The 25,452-nt window shown below is 38.3% G+C and overlaps 1 protein-coding gene across 1 annotated transcript in view; it reads right to left on the reverse strand.

Moving 5' to 3' along the window:
* The window catches only part of LOC149798647 (low-density lipoprotein receptor-related protein 6-like), a 97,586-nt gene that overhangs the window by 44,897 nt on the left and 27,237 nt on the right, over window positions 1–25,452 (reverse strand). Inside the window, exon 2 of the mRNA XM_089957483.1 lies at window positions 2,250–2,525. Within this exon, the coding sequence (XP_089813609.1) occupies window positions 2,250–2,525 (276 nt within the window). The remainder of the gene's footprint in view (window positions 1–2,249; window positions 2,526–25,452) is intronic.

The following is a 25,452-nucleotide window of genomic DNA, read 5'->3' on the forward strand; positions in this document are numbered from 1 at the left end:
AGTCTCATTTCTGAGTCAGAGAAGTATTCAAAGGTTGGTGTATGATATGCAGATAGAATTAATCTCTGTAAGATTCAAACGTAAAACATTGGCAAACAAAACACTCCAGCTTTGTATAATACCATATACTCTTTCGTCTTGTGTAATGTATATATTTCTTCAGAAGAGTTTCGCATACAATTTGAATGAGAAATTCCCACCCCCGCATTAACTGAAGCTATCAGAGGTTTTAACGTGTTATTGTTTTGTCCTTAAGCGATCATTAACATTTCCGGAGCTTTGCTGACCAGTAGATTTGCTGACCAGTAGAAAACATATCTTGTATTGAATAAAGAGTACCACTATAGCCTGAAAGAAAGATTATATTTTAATTCAGCTCTGTGACCTCTGCTTATGATAAGCGAACAAGTGCGAGTTTTGGCCGATTTAGGCGGTAGCTTGTGTGTGTGTGTGTGTGTGTGTGTGTGTGTGTGTGTGTGTGTGATCTGGGTTTTTAATGTAGCTTTAACAATGTTTCAGTCATATCGCTACGATGTCTGCAGTATGGCAGTTTATAGTGATGTCTAGCACTGGGACATGATGCCGAGGACAATGAAGCATCATTTCCAACGCCGCAACATTATCCGGATACCAGGCCGACCTGTCCCAACACTAACCTCACAATGCTGAGCGCCACGCGAGGCAGATGCAAGTACCATTTTTATTAAGTCTTTGGTATGACTCGGCCGGGGTTCAAACCAGCTACCTCCCACATCCGAGGCGGACGATCTAACTACTTATACCACCGGGACGATCAGGTGGGCTGGGAATAAACGTTCGAGTCATTTCATTAACATGTAACCTTTGCAGAGATTAACCACTTTGTGACATATCCCATTCTGATTTGTTCATTGTTTGTCTTTATCCTAAAGCTATTATTGCTATTGGCGAGCTTGCAACAAATGACTGGATTATTAAAAGCAGAGCAGTTAATGTTACGAAACTTGTTTAATGTATTGACGACCAAGGTTCATTAAATGATAAGGTTATGAAACTTGTTTAATGTATTGACCACCAAGGGTCATTAAATGATAAGGTTATGAAACTTGTTTAATTTATTGACGACCAAGGTTAATTAAATGAAAAGGTTATGAAACTTGTTGAATGTATTGACCACCAAGGGTCATTAAATGATAAGGTTAAGAAACTTGTTTAATGTATTGACGACCAAGGTTAATTAAATGAAAAGGTTATGAAACTTGTTGAATGTATTGACGACAAGGTTAATTAAATGAAAAGGTTATGAAACTTGTTGAATGTATTGACCACCAAGGGTCATTAAATGAAAAGCTTATGAAACTTGTTTAATGTATTGACGACCAAGGTTAATTAAATGAAAAGGTTATGAAACTTGTTGAATGTATTGACGACCAAGGTTAATTAAATGAAAAGGTTATGAAACTTGTTGAATGTATTGACGACCAAGGTTCATTAAATGAAAAGGTTATGAAACTTGTTGAATGTATTGACGAACAAAGTTCATTAAATGAAAAGTTTATGAAACTTGTTTAATGTATTGACGACCAAGGTTCATTAAATCATTAAATGATAGTGTAATGAAAGCTCTTCTGAAGTTAAAGTCAAAGTTAAAACCTTTATTCACCCCAGTTTTGTTTTTCTTTTGAAGTCAACCTACGGACCAATGTATTAGTGCAGATTGACTAACAAAAGACAGGGGAACCAATTCAGCACACAACATTTTTTGGCGAATTTACATACTGAATGAGATACTCATTTATATCGAAATAAGAAAACTTATATATATATATATATATATATATATATATATATATATATATATATATATATATATATATATATGTAATGCGCGTATATTAATTTTCGTGAATTACATTTTTCATGGATTCTTCATTTCGAATCAGGTATAAAACTGAGCAGGTTACATAGCACATATTTTTGTGTCTACACAATGCTAAAGCTGTGTTTTATAACGTGTACGAGTTTATCCTTCAATGATCAATAAGAAGAACTATTTTGTTCATTAGGACAAATATTTGTTTCGAGACTGCCTTTTTTCACGACGTTTTATTAAAATCGAGATTTATAAATGGTTTTTATAAACCTGTTTTACCTATATAAATGAGAGCTAGAGGGTTGGAAGCAGACGGCAGTTTGATTGAGCTTAAGTACAGCATTATACATAACATAGACAGCTGTTTGAATAATCTTGAGAAAACCATGATACATACCCGATGACGTTCCTATATGGAAGACTACCGCCTGCTGTGTAGGACTTGTGCCATTGATGGCACTAATGGTTGTAAAGTCTGCGTCGCTAAATATGAAAATCTCTCGCCTTTCTCGATGGATGAATGAGAGTCCTCTGGTATTATTTAAGGGCCCAGAACCGATTGTATAAAACAATGTGGCATTAACGATATTATTTTGTACCCAATCCTCTAGCCCAGAAAACACAAGAAGGTTACGGCTGTGAGTTGAAATCACAAGACTTCTGTTGGGAATCACTGCAAAAAAGGAAGAAAATCGATAATTTAAAATAACGTCAGCACTACCATTAAACCGTTCAGGAACTGTAATTTGCACCGGCTCATTCAGTCAGAGGAGTCTTGTCAGGTACAAATATAACCTATCATTATTCAATCACTTTGGTTGCACGCTTGCACTTCCTTATATTTGCCATTGTAACTGCTATGTTACAAACTTGTTCTTTCCGGTTCAGAGACCAGATAATGCGTGGAAAAGATTTTAACATTTCACTTCATTTGGAATCTTCGTTCAATTTAAAAGACATGAGTGATCAAACTCTGTCGCCATAACACGTATCTTTCAAGGAACATCCACTAAAGTCATTCACTGGTAGAAAGGTCAGGAACAACAGCACTATATATCCAATCGAAAATAATTTTACAACAGCAAGGTCATGATAATATGAATGCACATCATACAAGTTTCCTTTTACCAAATGGGTGGCAATTGCATGCAGTCTCTATGACTACACTAAAAGAGTACACTTCTAAGATCTTCATCACTGTATGACTTTCGGTTGCGATTTCGACCATTTTTACGGTGTAAATATTCTTTGAAAGATCATTAAATTATATCACTGAGTCTATGCAATCACCATGTGTTTGCGACTGCATGCAAGTTTAAATCATATCGTAAAAATAACTTGTTGAAGTAAGGTTAACTGGCAGCTTAGATTGCTTTATGAAAATAGGTTTCGGCTGCCTGAAGTTTGAACCTATACTGCATTAAGATTCTTGTTTGTTTCCAACAAGAATAATCTATCTGAATTATATGACCTCAAACTCATCCCTTAATGCATGCAACGTATAACTGAATTCAATTTATCTGTTCGGTTATACAAACAGCTGGCTGCGTGATATTATTCTGTATAGGTCTACCTCTGTAAAATTTGGAACAAATTATGAAAGATCCAATATATAAAACTAGTCTATCACATAAAACGGATAGCAAGAAAGAATACTACAGTTGAAGATTATTCCCGTAAAGTGGACATTTTCCTGAAATAAATCGTTGCATTGTGTTAAGAAATCGAGAACGTACTCCACAAGAACCTTGCTTGTGGTGAGAATCCATGGCCATATAACTCTTGGCAATCGAGCTTCTCACTGCAGGAATTTAGCGCGTGCAGCTATATATAAACCGAGCAGCAGAGAGACTGAGCCCACCAACTATTTCGTCCAACAGGACCATCTATTGAAAACTTTTCCAATAGAAGATCTTATTTCACAAAATAAACCCTCTATTCAGAAAACTATGATGACTAAATCCTCTTTTCTGAATAGAAGGGTTATTTCATGAAAAATAACTCACTATAAAAAATATTTCTTGACGGGGTGACGTCGACGAACTTCTCGTGGGGCTCGGTCTCTCTGTTGCTCTCAGCGAGAATATTTTTTAACTAAATAGTGTATCAGTGGAATTAAAAATTTAAGTTAACAATAATGGCTAACATTGGAGAAGCACATTCTGCTAGACTAGCTCGAGAGCGACTAGAAGCAATAAAAAAATTTCTTCCTGTGCGAGATAGTGTCAGAGAAAATTTACAAGTGAGACAGCAAATTCAGGAAGGTTTCGCAGAGACCACAGGGGAATTATTTAAACCTATCACTGCAGTCACTGGAAAGGTTTTAACTGCTATCAAAGGAAGAACTCCCGAGGAGGTTGCAATCGAGGGTGGAAAACCAGAGCAAGGTTTGCTTCAAGAAATAGAACAACTTAGTGAACAACAAGTAGCAGCCGCAGCTGATCCAGGTGCAGTAGGTCCACTTGCAACTGTCAAGGAAACATTTATTAAAAAAATTACCGAAGATGGCATCAACGAAATAAGAAATATTCCACTGAGTAACGTAGAGGAACTTAAACAGTTTTCTGTTTGGATTGTTGATAATTTTCATCGCAGACATAAATTTCTAAAACCAGAAGCTGCTACAGGTATATCTCAAGCTGAGTGGGCTGATTATGTGTATAAAATAAATCAAAGCCTTTCCCGAATATCTAAAAATGATAATACTTATAATTTTATAAAAACAGGTATAATTGGGTATAATAAAGAATTACAAGATAAAAAAGCAGCAGAAAAACAAGCGAAAAAAGAGAAAAGCGAGCGAAAGAAAGTTACAGCACAGAAACATCAACCACTGCCTGAACATCAACCACTGCCTGAACAACAACAACAACCTAAACGACGTGGAAGACCTAAAAAAGAGAGACCAGCGTCATATTACTCTGCTCTAGAAGTAGAAGAGGTTCCGGAAGAAAGAGATGTTCTTGAAGATCTTGGGGTGCTGGAACCTAAAACTGGATCGGGTTTTATTCCCTGCCCCGATAATATCATCAATGATGTATCACGGTTAGAAGTTCTCATCGGAGGAAAACGAGCCGGAAATAATTCTCCGGAAATAATTAATGAAGCCGCAGATATCTGTCAGCGACTATTTCAACGTGGTATCATGGATACTCATATCTACCGTGAACTTATTAATGAACTCGCAGACGGTTACTACAGCGACTGAAGGTCACAGTAATTTTAGTTAGAGAAACAACAGTTGAATAGCATGATTATAAACAACGCTCGACCCATTCCAGTCAGAGTAGTAAATTCACGATTACCGGTCTATCAAGCAACATACGGAGATGGTCTCGGTGATATTGTTACTGGTTTGTTTAGAAGAATGGCCCCCAAGGAGTTACCGATTGCAAAACAATTGGCGATGAAGGCTATTGATGTTGTTAAGGATAAAGCTATTGGAACTGCTGGTAATCTTGCCGGAAAAGCATTTACGTCAGTCAGGGATAGACTGTCACGGTTAGCACGCAGACCAAAAGCGGTTAAACCACCACCAGTAAAATTACCGAGCACTGAAACTATGCCCGCGGATGTCAGTAAAGTAATAAATGAAGCCGCAAATCAAAAACTCACATCTCTTGTAACTCAACAACCCGAACAAATAAATACGAGTCTGATATCAGGAAGTGGTCTTCGTTTTAGACGTCGATAATTTATATAAAATGTTCAAACGAGTATCAGATCCAGCGTTCGATATGGATGCACCAATACTTAAAGATGTGTCTGTGCGCGATTATCAGTATTATTCTTATGAAGCAAGATTACCCAATCAACGCGGACGAATTGAATTACAAGTGCAGGATACAAGTAGATATTTCTTACCCGCTGAAGCATTCCTTGAAGTCACGGGTGAAGTTGTAACAGATGTTCCCCTTAATACACCATATGGAGCTAATTTCCATGTTGGTTTTGTTAATAATGGTATCATGGCGCTATTCAGAAGTGCTTCATACAACATCGATGGAAAAGAAATTGAAACGATTCAGGATAACGCTGACGTTGCTACAACAATCGTGGGATTAGCACGATACTCAGATGATTACACTAGATCAGCTGGTCCGACTATGATGTTCGCTAAGGATAATACTGATCATCCGAATGGAAGACCTGTTATTAGATATTCAATGTTAGCTAACTCTTTTGCAGCAACTAACGATAAATTACCAGATACTCCAGACAAACCAGCAGCTGTCACAGCTGTCTCGGCGCCAAATCCCGAGTACAATCTTGGTTTTGCTACACGTAAATCAATGTTATTGGGTAATCGTAGAAGATTTTCATGTACAATTCCGCTGTCTCACATCTTTGGATTTTGCAGAGGTGTCAAAAAGGTTATTTTTGGAGCCAAGCATACAGTTGTACTTGTTAGAAAAGGTGATGATAACGACGCTATCTGGCGAGAAGGTGATGATCCTGCTGTTAATGCTGGTAAAGTAATATTATTCAAGATTGCGTTGTGGATGACAGTAATGTCCCCATCGTAGGCTGAAGAGCAGCGGTTACTCTCTTTCATGGACACAGGTGGTAAATCATTGTTATCATGGTTAACAGTGTCTACAGATTCCATTCAGGGCGCCGGTGCTGGGCAATTCACGTGGCACATAGCATCACAACAAGGAGTTTCAGCACCACGACATATTTTCGTTGCACTTCAGGCTAACGCGAGAGTAAATAATCAAACACGTTCGCATATGATATTTGACCAACTTGGTGTCTCTGAAGTTTCGCTGCGAATAAACGGACATCAAGAACCATCCGAGGATATAGTGATAGATTTTAATAATAATCAAGCTGCACGTGCGTATCATCGTCTGATGACATTTATGGGACGTGATCAAAATATTGATACCGGCTTGCAGATATTACGGTTGGATTTCACAACGTTGTATCCGATTTATTACTTTTCGCTGGAACATCTTGATCTAACCAAACAATCGGTCGTTGATATACACTTCAAGGCTAACGTTGGTGAGTTTCCCGCTGCAGTTGCTGGTCCACCTGCAATTCCTGGTGGTTTTAGAGCGATCGCTGTCATACTTTCCGATAAAGCAATGCTACTTGAAGGTGTTGGTGGACGAATGAGAGTCATCAATGCTCCGGTGGAAAATATGTAACATTGCTAGCAGCAACGTGTAAACAATTAGATCAATCTCGTATTAAATAAAATGTCATACAGTCATGTTAATGTCACTCTGACTCCTGGTCAGGTGAAGAAATTACAATCGAAAAACGCGAGCACATGTGGGACATCAATAACACTAAAACACGATCAGCTAGCGGGTGGTCCAAACAAACTGTCATTGACTAAAACCCAACTAAAACATTTCAATAAAGCGAAACAAGCAAGGACTGGAGTTCGACTTGACCTCTCTCCAGCCGCGGTCAAAGATATGGTTAAAACCGGTGGAATACTTCCATTTATTCCAATAATTTCCGCAGCACTAGCACCAGCAGCAGCCGCAGCAGCAAAAGCAGCAGCGTTAGGAGCAGTTGGAACCGCAGCAGGAATGGCACTTAAGAAAGCAGTCGGAAAAGGATACAAAAAAGAAGGGATCCGGTCTAAGACTACCGGGAACTCCGGCGTCATGGTATCCAAAAAAGTTCTAAGTGTTTTTACACCGATGTCAAATTTTGATTTGCTTGATGCTGTTAAACAATTGCGTATAAAAAACTTCAGAGGCGCCTTTATGCGAGATCAATTACCAGCACGACCGAATAATCCAGAAACAGGAATTATTAATCTTGATAACAGCGATGGGCCAGGAACTCACTGGGTTGCTTACGCGATCGATCCACGTGGAATTATCTATTTCGATTCGTACGGGCTAGCACCGCCAGTTGAGTTTCTCAGATACACAAAAAAATCCCCTTGACGAAATCAAGGACAAAGACAGGGTCGGGTAAGGTTTGGTACTCAACGCTGCCAACACAAACACTAACTGATCCTCCGATATGCGGTCGTGAAGTATTAAATGTTCTTGATGCAATCTCAAAATCAGCGAGTTCTCCTCACAAAGTCGTGCATGAATACACCACAGATGTGATTTCCAAATTTAAACAACCCCATAACTAATAATGGTTGATATTTACGGAAGATCAAGCAAAACCAAGGAAGAAAAAAAAGATATCGATTTATCAAAGTATGCGACCAAAGATGAAATTGATGATCTTTTGAATCTATCCGGAGTAGACCCAGATGAGGTTGTAATTTTTCAAGACCGACACGGCAAACTAAGAGCCAGTAACATTAAGTGGAATGATATAATTCGCAGAGTTCTTGGAGCTGTCACGGACAACATCGTTGTATTCACTGACAGCGGCAGAATCAGAGATTCGTCGATATCGATTGCAGCTCTCCGAGATGATATGCAAAAACTTGCACTATCCCGTGTAGCGAAGACCGGTGATACAATGACAGGTGAACTCAGTATGAACGGTAACAAAATAACCGTTTTAAGAGATCCAACATCCCCGGAAGATGCCGCAAACAAACAATACGTAGACACCATTGACGGTAAACTAGCCACGTTGCGGGCAGAGTATGATGATCACATAAAAGCGTTTACAAATCTCCGTAGAAACTTTAGGAAAGCTGATGAGTCCATTGATAAGTTCTTTGGGGTTCCTCCAGTCATCGACATAAAACTTTCTGAAATCAAGACCGACATTGACACGATCAAACAAACACAGCAGGATATCGTATCGGGAATTCCTGAGATCGTTAACAAAACCAGTCTGATTAAAGTCCCCACTGGAGTTACCCCCGGGCATATCACCAACATCGTATATACGGTATCATCCGGATTCGCACCATGGTCCCGACAAAATAATTCACTCAAATATACAGCAACAGCCACTGGCGTGTACAGGTTGTCTGTGTTTTCCGCCGCTAAATTTGAAATATTCACAACATATCCCTGGAGACATTCCACTGACAAATATTCCGGGGTTGTAACTGTAATACTAAACAGCGGAACCGAAGAAATATTTATACTGGAAGCCGCAGACAGGAAATTAACCGCAACATCCTACTGGTGGTGTTTGGAATTCGTCGCAGAAACGCCTCAATTGGTTACCGCGTAAATTAATAAAATGAAATCAGCATCAACGACAACACTAATGACAGAGTCATTAGGCGCTCAGCAATATAGATATGATCAGGTACGCGAATGGCAATCAACGCTAAAAACCACTATTGACAAATGCGCAACAAAGATAAAAAAATACAAACGGCGTGTAACTGTATTAGACACAATAGTGTATTCGGTATCCGCGGTAGTTGCATCTACTGGGGTGCTATTATCAGCGCTGACACCAGTGACAATTGCAATCGCGATTACAATCACAATTTCAGCATCAACGACGATTGCACGAGTTGCTAATATAATTGCAAAAAAAATATCCTCGTGCGCGCTAACAAAACTGCACGAATATGAAAAGTTAAACAACGCGGCCAACAGCGCCTACTCGAAATTGTCCTCGCTGATATCATCCAGCCTTGACGATACAGTTATATCAGATTCTGAATTTACGCTGATGTCTAGCATATACAACGATTACGAGCGCGCAAAGAATCTTAATTTGAAAACGATGAAGATAAATAATGACAGAGATACTTCAAGAAATAGCCGCGAATACAGCTCCGGCAAAAACATCAATGATAACAATATCTTCGACGCAGCCAGAATTCAATATTGATTTTCCAACTGCAATTCCAGTAAAAGAAATCGCGCTGGCACAATTACGAGTATATCACAGTTGGCCCAACATCAGGTCGACATAATTTCACGGACAATCGCCGAATAACTCATTTGTTTTTTCGTATCAGAATAAACCAGGTACCAGCGACACACCAGATTGGAATACTATCACACTTCCCACAGGAAGTTATCAGATAGAAGAAATCAACAAAGAAATACAACGTCAAATGAAGCGTATCACCACAAAAGAAGCAAAGATCAATATAATCGCACACGAGCCAACGTTGTCAGCGCTCATCGAAATCTCAACACCGGGTTACGCCGTAGACATTTATAACAGTTCAATAAGAACAGTATTAGGATGGCCTAAAAATCCACCGCAGACATCACCGATACCACCTGCACCCGAAAAGTCTGATTACGTAACTGACTCGCAGTCATATCACACAATTACACCACAATACCGAGAACGTCTTGATGAGATCCGCAGGGATAATTTACAAGGTAAGATTTTTCCTGTCGCGCGCGGTGTCGATATTGTGTTTAATTTTACTCGTGACGACGCAGGGTGGGTGCGTGTTGGAGTTACCATGTATCTAAACGACATCGTTGAATACTTGAAAGGTATTAATGACGCGCATGGAACGCACCGAGGGTATCTACGGCAACATCTCCAAAAACATATATCCGCGGTGACAGGTTCACGCGGAGAAATTATTAAACAAATTGAGATATTAAATCAACTTGCCGCGGATATGGAGTATATTAACAAGCACGTGGTTCAGGCGGTAATTAGCAGTATATCCCCCGATAAACAAAAATTTCTAAATAAGTACTCACTGACCGAAGCTGAACTGCCAAATTTTAAATTGCCAGGATATGTTTCTCCGGTCATCTTACGAAAATACGTCACTGATATCGTCGATGAATACTTCGATGACATACTTGCACAATGGAAAAAAACACTAGCAGAACCCGTTATCCTCAGACACGATAATTCCACAGCGAGCGATGGCCGGCATATTTCTCCAGGCGTAGTAAATATCACTGATGTCGTCGCGGTCAATCTTGTATGTGATGTCATCGATGGCAGTTACAACATAGACACGACAACATCGAATCAAGCCCAGCAAGGGTATATATTGTATTCATTTACTCCTAGAGAACCACCTGGATTTTTGATTGTGCAAGAACCAATCAATCCAGTATTTCTGCGGTGTCATAATCCGACGCTGACAAGGATGAATTTTAAAGTCACTGACCAACAGGGTAGACTTTTGGACCTACGTGGCGAGACGGTTAGTATTAATTTGCTGGTGAAATCCTAAAGGATTTCCATCGTGAAAACACGAAGTATTTTTCAAGGACTTTCAATTAATAATATCATATCATAATAATGTCCAAAAAATCTTCGAATTACCAGAAGTATGATGATGACGATGAAAATCTCTCTGACAGTTCTGACGCTAGCGTAACAACACAAGGTGTTTCCGACGACAGTGATTTTGTTGGCAGTGATGAAGATGTCTCTGACAGTGATTTTATTGACAGTGACAGTGAAACACAAAGTGTTTCCGACGATGATAGCCCGGTGGGAAACGCTAGCGTTTCCAGAGACATCACCATCAGCGACAGCACTGTCGTAATAAATTATATTAAATGAACGCGAATAACATAGCAAATGTATCAACACGTGAAATGTTCCATCGTTGACAAGCGCACGCTTGAAGAATTCATCCGAAAATTATTTACCGGAAACCATTTACCGGGTTATGTTAATATAATCATCGATAAGTACGGCAATGATGATTTTTTACTGACAGATTTTCAGCTGAAGCAATTCCGCGAAAACAATATCACGATGATTAATTGTGACGCAGACCAAATCCTCAATTATGTTCACTCGTGCATTTCACGTTATCATCTCGATAAGATACTGCAGTGAAAATCCTTTAGGATTTTTAAAAATATCTTCGATATTTCCATCCTTTGAAAATATTTTACTTTATATATATTTTTTTTACCACTGACAATTTCGCTGATTTTCATAGGGTATTTGCTAGTAAAAATTAACAAAACAGACCAAAGTCATAGATTTGATAGGGTAATTGCTAGTAAAAATCAGAGAAATCGTCCAAAGTCACAGATTTGATAGGGTATTTGCTAGTAAAAATCAGAGAAATCGGACAGTTGCATAATTTTATTATACACATTTTTTTAACATTGACTATTTCACTGATCCTGATAGGGTAATTGCTAGTAAAAACCAGTGAAAATCATGCAGTTTGTATAAATTTCATATAATAATTATTTCCTCTGCGGGATTTTATTTTTTATTATAGTATTTTTCTGCAACAGACCAAAGTACTCATTTCATAGGGGTATTTACTAGTAAAAACCAACGAAATTGTCCATTTCACTGGTTTCATAGGGGTATTTGCTAGTAAAAATTAACAAAACAGACCAAAGTCGCAGATTTGATAGGGTATTTGCTAGTAAAGTGACATCAGACAGTTGCAAAAAAAAATACTATAATAATTATTTTTCCTGCGGGATTTTATTTTTTATTATAGTATTTTTCTGCAACAGACCAAAGTCACGGATTTGATAGGCTAATTGCTAGTAAAAACCAGAGAAATAGTCCAAAGTCGTAGATTTTATAGGGTATTTGCTAGTAAAAATTAACAAAACAGACCAAAGTCACAGATTCATAGGGGTATTTGCTAGTAAAAATCAAAGAAATTGTCCATTTTCCTCGATTTGATAGGGTATTTTGCTATGAAAACCAACGAAATCGGACAGTTGCATAATTTACACAGTAAAAAAAAAATTACTTTTTTTTTTACTTTCGATTTCACTTCTAGGTACCCGATTTCACTTCCAAGTAATGCAATCAAGGTGAGGTATTTACTTCCTCTTGAGGGACCCCGAGTGGCCGAGTGGTCTAAAGCGTTCTCCGTTACGGATCACTGCCATCTCACCTCTGTCTGCGCCGGTTCGAGTCTCAGATTCAGCCAATGTAGGTATGTGAGAAAGCATGCCAGTAGCTTCTCGTGGGTCGGTGGTTCTTTCTGGGGTTTTCCCGGGTTCTTCCTCCACCATTAATACTGGCCGCCATATATAGCCTATCGTGTGCTGAAAAATGGCGTTAAACCCCACAACAACAACAACAACAACAACAACAACTTCCTCTTGACTTCGTCAAGGTGAATGACTTCGTCATCCGTGACGAAGCTATCATTGACTTCAAAATTCTCTGGATTTTCATCCTTGACGCTGTCATCCTTGACGAACGGGGCGATAACGGAGAAAGTTGTGCAACTTCGTTGGGTTTCGAAAACCCCAATATAGTATTAGGACGATATCGTATATAAACTGACTGATACCCCAGAAGTTCAGAAACAGCTCAGCGTGTTAAAACGCTTTTTTTCTTAAATATGATTGTGTGAAAAATACAGACGAACCATAAACCCGAACAAGTGTAATAAAATAGTGATATTGTCTGTGAAATAAAAGATAAATACGAGTTTATTCTTGATGCTGTCAAGGATAAAATCACTCTTGCGCTGTCACCTTGATAAAATAAAGGGAAGTTATTTACTTCCTTGTGCAGAATATCGTCTGCTCGCACCTGTCAAGGTGACAACGGGGAAATAATTGCATCATTGATTTTCACACAGTCACTGCAGAGTTATTTCCGTTTGGAAAATCCTCGTGATAACGAAATATAATTTTCTGATTATTATACTTTTTTGCCAACGCGGATTTATATATTTTTTCTGCAACTTTTTGTACTGAGGATGCACAAATACCGAAATACTTGCCAGCTGCATATATCAATTGAAATTCTCTTTCTTCATTTGTATTTAAATTTATGGAAACAACCTTCCTGGCTCTTTTATTGTTATAGCAAGCATTCCCAGCCCTACAATTTTCGCTCTGCGTCACAGCTCTCAGATTGGATAAATTATTATTAAGTTTCTGTCCATAAATGTGATCAATTACAAGACCTTTTTTGATCTCTCCGCGGAAACACTCGAACACAAACCTGTGATTATAATAGTTTTTACCCCTAGAAACCTTAAAATGAAGATAACCAGCATTAGTAACAGCACCAACTGGTTTTTTCAGCCTGCTATTTCTAACTATTCCCTCGCGAGATGCTTCATAATTCTTAATGGTTGGATGTGAGACAAATTCTTGATTCATTTATACTATAATATACTTGTCTAATTTATAATTTGTTTGAAAACCTAGTTATATAATCACTTTCGGATTTTAGCGCGTCTCCGTTATTTTTTTATTGTAATATCGCTTGAGTTCACGGTATCGTTTCCCCCCGCACCCCGCATATAATTGTGTTTTACCCCTGACACCAATGCCACATCGCAGGCAGGGAATAGGTCCTGTGCTTCCTCGTTTGATACTCTGTATATATTCACCGCAGAATTCCCTTCTGCAGGACTTACCACAGACTGTTACAGAGCCAACCTTTAACCACTTGCACTTATTCATTTGTATATACAATATTTTTTATTTAAATATTTGTCTTAAATATAATATGACAGTATTTTCGAAATTATCCGCAGTTGACGCTGGGAGATTCGATCTTGACAGGCTTAAAAGGGATCCACGACGACGGCATCTAACTGATCTGTTTAATATTATCAACGAGGGTAAAAAAGAATTCCACGACGACGGCGCCTTTCATGTATGGTCGACATTTAAAATTATCCGCGATATTAACAAGGTCAATATCATTGACGAACTCTTCTTCGGTGATGAGGGCATCATCGATGCTACAATGACTGATGCCCGAGCAAAAACAATTATTGATTATATTGATTTTCATCAGGGTAAAAAGAAATATTTTTTCAGAATAAAATTTATCGTGAAAGTAGATTCCGATGAGTGGATTATCCGTGACAAACTTGACCCTGTTCTTGCTAACGGAAAGACCGCTCTGTTAAGTAGCAATTCCAAACCAGGAATGCTGACCGGGATTGATATACCATATTACGATCGATCGTATCCTGTAACCGCAGTCATTTATGGAATATATCCGGTAAAAAAACCAAAAATTGATAAACTCGCTCCGATGAAAACTTCGACGATGTTGAATTGTGTAGCCGAGCGAGTAATGGAACATTTTAAAAACGCAAAACGAGGAAACGGTTTAACCGATTTGCGACGTGAAAAAATAACATCATGGGGTGAATCGGTTAAGAATACCGGGGCAACAATAAATGATGTTGCTGTGCTATCAAGTAAATTAAAATGTTCAATAGCAGTAAAAACACTACCCGGGGAAATATTATATAATTCGAAGCATTATAAAAAGTCAGGAACACCGATTGAAATTATTGATCATAATTCGCACGCGTGGACTGATGCGGTTACAATATTTCCACGAGATCGTGTTGTCAAATTTTATCGCGGAAATATATTTGATGCTATTTACACGCTGAGTAAAACTGACCCTGTGTCGGTGTGGTTATTTAGAAGTTCCGAAGATTCCGAGTATGATCAATTTGTGAAACCCAACGGGGAATTATACAGAACGGAATCGTTGTAACAACAAATGAAAAAACTCGCAGAACAATATGTGAGAAATGCTAGCATTTCCAGCGACAACATTGATCAGTTATTGGTTAATTGTTTTACAGTTCCAAGTGTTGCCGCTCACGCCGCCAGAGAAAGAAATTCGTGGAGACCAACCCGAAGTCAGTTTCTTTCAGATATACAATTAAGTTGTGTCGAGTATGGGCATGGCGGGTTGTGGAACACCCGATATGACTACCGGGATATGATTTCCGTGGATATGATTGCTTGCTACCCAGGAAGCTTTCTCGGGAACGGCGAGTGCAGCGAATACTTTAAACGATTCGGACATCCCACGAACTCGATGACACGAGTCGCCGTAAACGGCAGTTTACCCAATTTTGATTTGACAGGATTTGCTCGTGTGACTTCGTTTGAATTCGCCGCGGGACTTCATCCAATTTGTTATGTTTGGTTTGGCAGACACTTCGTCGAAATGCGCTGGGTACCAATAGTGTTATTGCGATATATGCTTGACAGCGGCATGCTGTTGTCGTTGACCGTCAGCGAAGCAATTATATGTTATCAACCGCAGACATCAGTTTGGTTACCAACACCAGAACGTGTAACTCTCGATGAAGTTATCGAAGAATGGACACGAGCACGTCCAGAAATTCCTATTGATGCTATCCTCGAAGGAGCTCCTGAAATTCTCAAGATTAGACTCAAAAACAGTGAAATCATAGCGAAAGATCTTGGACGAAGAATAATCGGTAAATTTACTCAGGGTGCAGCATTTGATCATAAAATGCATCACTCGCGGTTGATTATCGATGAAGCTGAATTGGATTTTATAATCGCCGACGCGGTTGCCAGGGACATATTTTGTAACAGGGAGGATGTGTTCTTGTCCGACGGGAAAAAGGAAGAAGTTGGGCACAATTGTAAGTTATATCGACGGAGAATCGCCTCAATACACTCATTTGAGATCTTCAATGCTGGCTTATGTTTCTATAAATTTGTTGTCGATGGTAAATCGATTTCCAGACCCATACCATACTGGTTAGTACTAATATTAGTACCCTTACTCGTACCTCGTGGACAGGGTACTAACATGAGCATATACGTGTTAATGGAGCAAGCCGGGTGTGATTCACACCCGGCGCTCATTTAGCCTAAAATAACACTTTAAACATATTCCTTGCATATAATCCAATACATTGAGTTGTCCTCTTATTTAATACCGGAAGTATCGAAAATCATTGTAGAAATAGTTGTAAAATCTCGTTTACCTTTTTTAGCCGATATTTTCGTTTAGATCGTCCGCCATATTATTTCAAATAATGATTACTTCCCTTCTCAGCCTCGTTTGTTTGTGTGCCATATAACGACATTGACGCCTTATTTGGAAATGTAAACAAATCGTAGTAAAATTTTGGCGCCGTTTGGGTCAGAAATTCTGCGCATTAAAAGTAAATACGGTTTATCGGCAACTTTGAAATTCCACCAAGAAGCGATTATTCGCACTTGATTGATAATAATATAGCGTAGAATATCCGAAATATGGTCTGGCAAGCCTTACGTAGAAAAGGGGTCACGACGAGAGTCTCGCGTTATCTGTCATGGCGGACAGGATACAGTTAGAGTAACCATGCCAATTTATTTTATCGTGTAAGGGCTTAATAAATTCAACATAAGCCAAACTTCTTTCACAACATGATTATACTTATGTAGTTGATTTCTACACTGTTTGTTTTTCTCACTTTAGTGATGATTTTTGTTTGCTCCATTACATGATATGGGATCAGTTCGTAGCCTCAACCACAACAAATCAAGCTGAGGCTACGACATCGTAGCTACATACTGGTATGGCAGTCAGAGTTGCCACGGATTCATTTTATATCGATAAAAAATATTCAGAATCACTGACCGATATAATGAAATTCTGCGGCGGAGATGAATGGAGTTCGTGAAGAATAAAAGCCGAGATGTTACACGAGTATTGTGAATCCGCTGATGTTGCAATAGAGGATAATTATTATAAATCCGAGATGCCAGAAATATCTTCCGCACCGTCTGTGTATGATCCTATCACTAGACACAAAACCGTTTATTTAAATGGGCAGGGAGGGTCTGGTAAAACAACTCGAGCGATTGAATTATTTCTAAAATCAGATATGATTGTGCTAACACCTACACACAGACTTGCCAGGGAGATGAAACAACGAGGAGTCAATTCTTGTACTTATCACAGCTTTTTCAAATACAGCGGCGGTGTATGGACGTCAGATCGAATGGGAACAAAATATATCAATGATATAATAATTTGGGATGAGATATGTACGGTACCGCTGGAAACGTTGAAAACATTTCTTGATTGGCTGCTAACGAAAAATACTGCAGTGATTATGTGCGGCGATCACGGTCAACCACCTCCGTTTGTCGGCGCATCTCCTCATGATTGGCTGAGGAATTTTGTTGACTATTACCAGGAAGTAACTGATGATTACCGAGCACTTGATGCAACGCTGAAAGAATTTAAAACACTAATCAGGCTACAACCGAATAAAATTCAATGTGAAATTATGCGCGAGATGATTCCTGAAACTTCGATGAATGACTTTTTACGCGTGTGGAAACCAGACGATTTGATAGTGGCAAGTAGAAAGATGGTCAGAGACACACTTCAACAACAGCTATTTCGGTTGCAACAAAAAAAGTTTCCAATGCTGCCAACGCCGTTATGTTATAAACCAGCTGATACGCGGTTACAAAATATATATGTTGATATTCCAGGAAAGACAGAGAAACAGAATTTAGTACTGAATGATATTGTGCTAGTTGACATCGATGCTGTCGAGGATGCACTAGCGATGAATAAATCCCCGTGGACGCTAGGATACGCTATGACCATTCATTGTTCTCAAGGACTGACTATCTCTGATACAACTGTCTGGATCATTGATGATCGAATCGAATGGTCGAACTTAGTTTACTTGGCTGTGTTCAGAGTCAGAAGAATATCTCAACTGCGAAGAATTGTCTTGGAAGATTCAAACGCTGATAAAATTAATAATGAAAACAACAGCGATGATGATGTAATAAGAAAAAAACTCGCCGGTTACAAACAGAGTGAAAAAAAATAATCGCGATTTTGATCTTGATGTTGAATTTATTAATGCGTTGAAACAACAGCAGAATAATCACTGTGCGAGCTGTAATTGTATAATGCTATGGCAGTATTCGAATAAAAATTCAAGACAATTTACCGTAGACAGAAAAGATAACAGTCGAGGTCATACACGTGATATCATGTTGACCGGTCTTGAGTGTAATCGACGTAGAGGCGCCAGCGCTAGTTAAGTGATCGAAATCACTTCAGTGATTTGGGTGGTAATTGTGTGTCCTCGGGAATTACCTGAAGTTGTTCACGTGTGAATCCGCGTTGAGGAGCAGTTGAATCTAATCTATAGATTGCTGGTCTGCCAGTGGATCTTGTCACGGTGGATATCTTATGTGTGGTAACACTCCAGATGGGATCAGTTGCTCTTCGTTTACCGCGTTCAAGTTCGCCTGGTTCATATAAATATCTTACAGTAACATTACCCAGTATCGGCTGTGCTGAAGAATCACGTCGTACGGGTATATTTTTTTCGTGATCGCGATGGTAGGTTTCATGTTGGTGGTTCGGGTAATTTCATTATTTAGCGCAGTTATCACACTTGGTAATCTTGCAACCCATTCGCGCGATCTCGTATCCTGAATAAATTCCTTCGCGTATTGATATCCAAATAACCGCTCAGCAAGTGTTCGATTGAATCGCTCAACAATTGCCTGATCACGATGAATTTCAGTGTGTCCTCGTCGTATGGTGACGTTATGTTGTTTCATCAACGATGATACTGCACCTTGAAATTCTTTGCCAGGATCAACTTGCAATAAATTTGGCCATCGCAGAGGTCCTCGCCGATAAATTCTTTCAAACGCAGAAGCAACCTCAGATGCTGTTTTAGTCGTTAACGGTGCAGCATCTTTGTATCTACTGGCAACATCAACTATGGTTAACGCGTACTTGTATGTCCGTCTTCGGATACTATCATGTGGTAGAAATAATATATCAGCTTGATGAACCTCATTTGGTACACTAACATCGAAATGCGCGAAGTTGATTTGTTTAGGCGGTGGTAGATAAATTTGCCATATTTCCTGTTTTGATAACCAATTTTTAGCAGTAACTTTTGTAACTTTTGCTGCTTTAGCGACTTTACTAATTGCCGCGTTACCTCTCCAGTATCCGCTTGGGGAATAATAAGTCGACTCCATTGGAAATGCTTGCATTTCTAATTACGCAGCGCGGAAAGCTAGCTTTCAAATACAAGTTTAGATTTCATTGCGGATTTTACTAACCAGGATGCTAACCTCTCCTTGAAAGATTGATCAGGGATGGCATTTAACGCGTGAATTAATTTCACATCCGCGAGATGGCGCTGTTGCAAATCCTTGCTTCGGTAAGCTACATCATGAGCATGACACGCATTATCAATAGCGTTTATCGGATACTCACCGGGTTTTGGCTGATCCTGAGCATCAAGTCTGATATCAAGTCGGGTTCCTGGACCACAGTAATTATATCCTGGAAGATGTTTTTCTCCTGGGTATTTAGCCCACGGTGTTCCTGGTAATTTTCCTAACTTGGCTGCGATGTCACCTCCTTTTTTTTTAATAAATCTAAATTTTTTTTATACCGCATCGTTCACACTTGCCTGTGAGCGCTTGTCGATTATTTTTTGTTGTAATTGTTGTTGTATCCCCAGTTGGGGTATGTGCTCGGCATTTCACACAATATAAATTCATATTTATTTTATGATATATGTAATGGAGATCACTGACTTTTCTGCGTGAAAGCGACGACAGCCAATCAAACATAACTCAGTGCTACCAAATTCAATCCGAATGATTATTATAGGTCCATCTGGGTCGGGTAAGACGCAGTTGTTACTTAATTTAATAATGAAGTGGATGAAGTGGGATAAATTATATTTGATAGCCCCGTCTGTGGACGATCAGCGATGTTATCAAGTGCTAAAAGATTTTAACGAAAGTGCAAAATCGATAATGGAAAATCAAAGTGATTTTCACGAAGATGTTATTGACTTTATAACTGATATCAATGAAGCACCGAGTATCGATGATATTGATGGGAGTATTAATAATTTAGTCGTGTATGACGACATCATGTTGGACAAACAAACAAATCCTGCCAGGATATTTTCCCGCGGTAGGCACAAAAATGTTGATGTGATTTATGTAACTCAACGGTATACACAAATTCCGAAAGTGATCAGAGATAACTGTAACGTTCTCGCGGTGTTTAACGGAGTTGACGCACACACGTTACAAAATATTCATCGAACTTGGTGCGGCGGTGACATGGACTTTAATAAATTCAGAAATTTCTTTAGTCATGCTCAACGAAAACCACACGGTTTTGTGACGATAAATTTACATGATCCTCGGACACGATACCGAGTTGGGTTGGATACAATTTTTAAATAGAAATCCTTTAAGATTAAAAATATTTACATCGCTAGCAGCAGAGAGACTGAGCCCCACGAGAAGTTCGTCGACGTCACCCCGTCAAGAAATATTTTTTATAGTGAGTTATTTTTCATGAAATAACCCTTCTATTCAGAAAAGAGGATTTAGTCATCATAGTTTTCTGAATAGAGGGATTATTTTGTGAAATAAGATCTTCTATTGGAAAAGTTTTCAATAGATGGTCCTGTTGGACGAAATAGTTGGTGGGCTCAGTCTCTCTGCTGCTAACCGAGTTGTGTTTTTAAATAGCTAATGCTAAAAATAGACCACCCTCGGGTAACGCTGTGCGCAGCAATGACACACGAGTACATGTTTTCATATGTAATGCATACAATTTTACTCCACACAAGTTCGTGACAATGGCAATTACACAACAATTTATAACGAGGTTCAGATTCTGACAAAATGGATTGCGAGTGCATGTTATTTTAACCTCTATTATACTAAACATATTTTCTTTGAGGAATATCCAATTGAGCACATGTCGGTAGAAATGCAAAGCACACACCAATTTAAATAGAAACTGTAGCGCCAAGTACAAAGTAAATTGTTTAAATATCTTAAGATTCAACACGAAATTTGTAATATCTGCATACATTCATAATATAGTTCACCTATACACATTATGATCACAGTGTCAGAAAAAAATTTGCAATCAGCTGTACATTATCACAATAGGGGTTGCAGCTACACGCGATTTAACACATACTGTTGTAACAACTGTATTTGTTGGGGTTATTACAGTTGTATTTTGACCGCATACATTTCAAGCCCAATTGAAATAACATTTTTGTTACGAGTAATATTCACCCATATCACTGATCAGTATAAATATCAGTATAAATATCAGTATAAATATCGATATAAATATCAGTATAAATATCGGTATAAATATCGGTATAAATATCAGTATAAATATCAGTATAAATATCGGTATAAATATCAGTATAAATATCGCATCTAATATCAAAGAACACTGTTACGTTAAAGTCATTGTATTATGATTGCACCTCGTATGATTTAATACAAAATGGAACACAAGTCCATGCTATCACAACATTTCTTTAAACTCAACCTTGCTGCTACATTGGTTACGTTTGGATACAATTTCATGCTCTGTAAAATAACAACATTGTTTGACAGCGCATTCAGATGACCTATATAACATACGAAAAATTGATTTTTCCTTGTTTGAATAGAGAGTGAAGAGATTGTTTCTAAAATATCCTTTATCAGACAGACCAAATTCATAGAAAACTTATCGCAGAAGTATTCCACCAGTACATATGACAACCAAGACGAACGATACGTGTTTCTCCTATTAATACTGGCCGCCATGTATAGCCTATCGTGTGCTGAAAAATAGCGTTAAACCCCACAACAACAACAACAATTCGCATATTGCACAACAATATCGCTTATTATTGTTCAATGATTCCACATTATTTTATTGTTGTTGTTTGGTGAAGAGATTAAAAGGTCGATGCAATGTCTGGAGTTTTGGGGAAAAAAGGTCACATGGAAAGATAATGGAGTGAATATAGAAACATTGCAACACACTTAACGTCAACGAATATCATTTTACATGTGACAGTCATTTACGAGTTTGTGTAATACTTGTACTGATCAACATGTAGTGATTTGGACGAATACTGAAGTGAAAAAAATTATATTCTCATGGACAAAATATATTTGATAATAATCACTGGTTGATGCACCATCCGTGGTGACTGAAGGGATATCCCTTGATGCAGCTGCACACGTGTTTCTGTTCTGTCATTGATAGCCTGTAATAATAAGGTGGGACAAAATATGAATTTGTTCATTGAAATCCTCAAAACAATCCTGATTCAATAACGTTTGTTAGGGAAAAATCACATTCATTTAGTTTTTAATGCATTAAGTAGAATGTGATCTCTGTTGGAAATGTAGTCGAAATACAGTACAATTTCGCCGTATGCGTCATTTTATGGATCCCATGTAATTCGGATTAGCAGAAATTACTAAGAAAATACATTTTTTTAAAAAAAATACAAAATTGAAGATGAAAAAAGGTAAGTATGTTTATCACCATTGTCATTACCAGCTAAAGACGTCTTATGTTTATGCCCTGCCAATTGGAAGCTCTTTATTGGAGGGACAGCAACTATTTAAATGACCCAAATGACTTGTATCGCTACTATAAATCTCATCATTTTCTCAAAAAAGTAAAACTGGGAAAATTGCTTATCGGCTCTGAGGCTCCTGGTTTTCTACTAAATCCCGCCTTGTGCAGTTATACATTTTTCGACTTTAGTGTTTGGACTGACTTTCAAAATGCTCCTTTTACTGACCCTTGAGAGTACGGATCATAGCCTGAAACATTCGATATGCGAATGGCTATAAATATTTATCCTAACAAAATCGTGTAAATGATCATCGTGATATTTTCAATAATGAGCGTCTCACGTTTGCTGTGACACTACGGATATCACGTTCAGTCGTTAACTTCGTTGAAAGTTTTTTCTTTCGTGACTCATTAAACTGATCCCCATCGCCAACCTTATCATCTCTACTTCCAAATTGACCAAACAGCTTGTTTAGTTTATCCGTAGGCAAACTTAATTAAAATGTTCCGGCGTCTGCAACATGAGAGTACATTGTTTGTTTATAATCAAAAGGAGTTCCTAAAATACGATACTAGTTGCAGACACACATGTCGTGTAGTATGAAGTAATGCTGTATGGAAAAATCCTGCATAATTCTGACAATGTAAAGTTAATGGATTTAAAATATTCATATAATGTATGTATGTATATGTATGTACGTATGCATGTATGTACGTATGTATGTATGCATGCATGCATGCATGCATGCATGTATGTATGTATGTATGTATGTATGTATGTATGTATGTATGTATTGCACATATAAGGCTTAACAAGACACCAACGCAATACTGGCTATAGTGGGGCCAGTAGGCAGTATTTACGCAGTATAAATGGTAAAATAAAAAATAAAATACTTAGTTCAAATCAAGTACGCAGACTGAATGACTTGAAATATAATGATAACCTGTTAGAGTTAGAAAACAAACCACACCCATCCTACGTTCGTCTCGTACACCCACAAAAGCAAGCACATTGTATAAGAATTTTATCTCTCAAATAACAAAGCTAGGAAATTGGGGTATTGCGCTGAATTTATATCCGTGACATATATCGCGTTTTAGCCAATACAGGTTGACCTTTGGGGTGACACGTTTTTTTATTACTAGTACAGTTACTCACCTGTGATTTTGTTTTAATATGGTCTCTCCTCACTTAGAGATTACTTCTATTAAGGAAGGATATGTCTTGAACAGACAACGTTTTGTGATTCCTTGCATAAAGTTTATTATAATCAGCCACCTTCCCTGAGACGACTGCGTCGAACAAACTAACTCTGCATCCAAAAATTCGCCTATCAATCAAGTGGCACGGTCATATTTCCAATGATGCACGGTCATTATCGTAGATTATAAATATAATTAAAGAGTAAATGAGATTGCTAGATGTAACAACGTGTAGGAAAAGAGATCGGTTCTGCATGCAAAGAAATGTTATGAGGTATTTTAGTTTAATTTAATCAACGACATAAAGGATGGGGAGGGATGGGTGGGGGATTTATCATAAAGCAGGCGTCGCGATTTATCATAATCCACTACAATCTATCACAATCCACTACAGTCTACCACAATCCACAACAATCTACCACAATCCACCACAATCTACCAAAATAGAATAAGAAAAGACTTCGACCAACCACAGTCTTCTACAATCAAGCATGAAAATAACACAATCGAGAAGTATAAACCACAATCCACTACAACCTACAACGATCCACAGCAATCTTCCACATCTACTAATATCAAGCGCGAAAAGGCCACAGTATACCACTGCAACAATCCCCACAATCTATCACAATCCATTACAATGTACCACAATAGGAAGCAAGCTGCGTTATATCAAGATGCACATTTACGGTAGAAACATACAGGAATACTTCTGCCATGTAGACAGATTTGGCATAGTAGCCATTTGGCATAGTAGCCATATAATTAAAGCTCAAGTTGTTTGCCACATTTACATTGTTTCTTGCCCTCAAAATAACATTTTCATTTGAAGACTTAAAGGCTTTTGGGAATAACTTATATCGTCAAAACTGTTTATAATTTACATATAAACCAAACGGTAGAATGGTAGATTTCAGTGGTTTGCAAAGTCTTTTAAAGCACTTGCCTCTTACGATCACTGTCATTTCACCTGTGAACGCGTTCGTTTGAGTCTCGGGCGTGGCCAATGTGGATATGTGTGAAAGCGTTCCGTGGGTCGGGGTTTTGCTAGGATTTTCATTAGTTCGTCTTTCACCATTTATGCTGGCCGCTATGTATTGCCTATCTTGTGCTGTGAAATGGCGTTAAATCTAAAAGAAAATCCCAAAATATAAACTGTCGAATTTCCATTGTCGTAATTCTTGACGGTATCGCTCAAATCCTAAGTCATGCCTTATACTCCCAATTCATGTGCGTGCAAAAGACACTTGTGTCGTTGTAAGCTTTCGCCGTATATTTGCAGCTTCATATTGAACATCGTAGGGAAAAAAGTATCCATCCATCAATGACAACTTAAATACTTGACTGTATTGTTTGAACGTAACACTATGCACTATGGTATACATATAAACACCTCATAACATTCT

Source organism: Sinohyriopsis cumingii, chromosome 5 (assembly GCF_028554795.1).
Source record: "Sinohyriopsis cumingii isolate HCF-2022 chromosome 5, ASM2855479v2, whole genome shotgun sequence".
NCBI lineage: Eukaryota > Metazoa > Mollusca > Bivalvia > Unionida > Unionidae > Sinohyriopsis > Sinohyriopsis cumingii.